General features: G+C 38.1%; 1 protein-coding gene across 1 annotated transcript; it reads right to left on the reverse strand.

Moving 5' to 3' along the window:
• Nucleotides 1–925: 925 nt before the first annotated feature.
• On the reverse strand, nt 926–2,278 carry leap-2b (liver-expressed antimicrobial peptide 2B). Its single transcript, NM_001124465.1, is given in 3 exon segments — nt 926–1,712; nt 1,814–1,980; nt 2,088–2,278. Coding segments are annotated over 3 exon segments (276 nt in total). The 5' UTR covers nt 2,157–2,278; the 3' UTR covers nt 926–1,672.
• Between the last annotated feature and the right edge of the window lie 672 nt (nt 2,279–2,950).

Below are 2,950 nucleotides of genomic sequence, written 5' to 3' on the forward strand. Positions count from 1 at the left end.
CACTGCTTCGTAACAATAATAATATGGTACCTACTGTCTAATAATAATAACAATGATAATAATACATAAATAAAACCCTATATTAACAGCATAGAAAGTTGTGTACAACTACTAATAGGCCTACAACTAATAAAAACTACTGTTACAACTACTAATACAACTTAATATAAACTACTTCTACAACTACTAATGCAGATTTACAAATATCTTCACACGATGATGTTTCTATTAGTTAAAAACATTTTTTTTTTTTTTATCTTAACATTTGAAAAAGCCTTTTTTTTAATTCACTGTGTGATTTTAATGCCCTGATTTCTATAGGTAAATGACTAAAGTCAAGCCTTTGTACCTGAAAGATGTTACTCTAACCTCATGATGTACCTTTGGAATGTGTGATGGCTGCTGTTGTTGAAAGGAGTGGCGTGAGTTTCCTTATCCAATGTACTTGTCTGAATCGGCTTGTTATAAATGACATCTAAATCGCAAAGTGAGATCTTGGTTGTGTTTTGTTTTGATAGATGATGTCACCCCAGTCTAGTATAGGAAGCAGCAGTTTGATTACTAAGGTCTTTGAAAATGGATACAGTAAAACAATTCTTACTACAACTTGTTGTAGTTTCACCATCGGATGAGAACGTGAAAGGGAAGCAAATGTCAGGGTTTAGGAAGGTGCGTTCTGGTCACTGTCTGCTTCTCTCAGACTAGTCAGTTTGTATTTTCTGTGTGCATTAGGCCTAGCCGCAGTGTATAACTGACTACTGCATCTTCAGCCGAATAGTTGTCATAAACAATAAAATAAAGTTCAATATAAAGTTATGAAGTTATTCATAAAAATGAACAAAAAGGCAACAAAACGTTGAAATATCTGTGCTGTGTCATCAGTAAGATATGAGCAGTCAAGTGAATAAACAAGAACATCAAAATTATCAGAAATGTACTTTTATTTTTGCAACTTTAAGTGTGTCTTCTCTTGTTAAACAATGTAAGTGTAGACAGGCACAGTACATTGATTCCTTTACAGTACGCTCTTATGCAAATATTTCACCCTTGCATTAATTTGTGCGCAAATCTTTGGTGTATTACCTTTTTCGAATACATCTGACATTTTGCCTCTTCGTTATACTATTTCTATACAAATCACTACAAAGACATTAAGCAAGAATCGTTACAGTACAGCACATGGATGAATGGTTCATATTCACTTCAGTACACACTTAACAGTGCATACTAAACATTTAAACTAAACCCTGTTGTATAGGATGTCAGTCTTCATGTAGGACATTTACAGCAATGTTTAATGGTGATCATTGTGTGGACCCCAAGAAGAATAGCTGCTGCTTTCGCAAACAGCTAATGGGGATAAAATACAAAATAAAATAAAAATAGTTTCAACGCTCTTGAGTTGTAGTATTATACAGTACATACTCAGAAATGGTAAGTTAAAGTGCTTTCAAGTACATGTGAGATCAATATCCACCAAGTTGATAAAACCATTCCTCTAATTTCAAAATGTTTCATCTCTGGCCTACATAAAAAAAAAAACAGTTTGCAATCTGATAAGTTTCACCATGTCTGGGAAGATTCTTGACATGCTTGTTACGTAAATCAACTCCATTAAAACATTAGTCAATGTTCTCTGATTGGTGAGAAGAAACCTCTGGCTCCTCCACTTCTAGGAATGAACTGCCCCACTGAGGGCACAGTGGCCCCTTCTACACCAGGAGAGAAGTGACAGTCGATCAACATAAATGGGAAAACAAAACAATCAAAGAATAACTCATGTATAAAGCCAAGGCAGTTAACTATATCTCACCTGCAGATTTGGGTGGAGCACTCAAAATGGTCTCGGCAGTAGGCCCCAGTGGGCTTGGTACCCATGAACCTCCACAGAGGGGTCATGCGGGTTCTCCGTTCCAGTAGCTTGGTGCCCTGCTGCAGACTCAGCCTTGAATCATGGCTTCCTATTGGACTAGCACACACCTGCCATACAAAGTGTATATGTCAACAACATTTAGCATTACAGTTTCACTACTGGTTAAAGATGGTTAACAACACTATTCCAAAGAAAATGATAAAAAGTGCTTTACCTGATGCATAAGAATCAGAGCCACCAGACACACACCTTGCGTTGCTTTGCTGTGGTTTTGACCGTGCATGGTGAGATATGCTCTGGAAAATTCGGTGAAAGGTGCTGGATGGCAGGCAGCTAGGTGTCTGTTTCTAACTAGCGTAGCAAACGTTCTTTTGGAGAACTCCGCTTATATACCATCCCTCTCTCTCGCTCTCGCTCTCTCACTCTATCACTCTCTCTCTCTCTCTCTCTCTCTCTCTCACACACACGCACGCTCACACACAGACATATATACACTCACACACTCACACACACATACACACATGCCATGTCAAATATTTGACAATGGTAAAGATAAGATCTCCACTGTGGACCAGTAACTCTCTGATTGTAAACTGTCCTAGCACTGGGAGCTATGGCCAGAATGACATCAACTCTGCTGATATCTTGGGCACCTCTAGGAAACTCCTTCTGTTGATAATGACAAGTCCATAACCTCATTAGAGCGCACATAGAAAAAATTGCAGGAACGTTACATGTGTGACAGCCCTCGGTACCAAAGTAAACAAAAGATTGCATTTTGGCCTCTACGTGTTACCTTTGTACAGACAAATGATTTATGTTATGCATACTTCTTCCAATACTTACCTTTTGACATTTATGCCAACACGTGTTGTGAGGGTAATGATGATGAAACCAAGTCGCTCTGAATAATCATTCAATCAGTCAAATGTTTTTATTCAAAGAAGCATGTCTTACAAAGAGTCAACAGTCAAGCCGGGTCCGGAGGCATATGATTATTTTATTATACCTTTATTATACAAGGAACACAGACTGAGACCAAGGTCTCTTTTACAGCAGGGCCCTGCGTATACATGT

This window comes from Oncorhynchus mykiss, chromosome Y, assembly GCF_013265735.2.
Source record: "Oncorhynchus mykiss isolate Arlee chromosome Y, USDA_OmykA_1.1, whole genome shotgun sequence".
Taxonomy (NCBI): domain Eukaryota; kingdom Metazoa; phylum Chordata; class Actinopteri; order Salmoniformes; family Salmonidae; genus Oncorhynchus; species Oncorhynchus mykiss.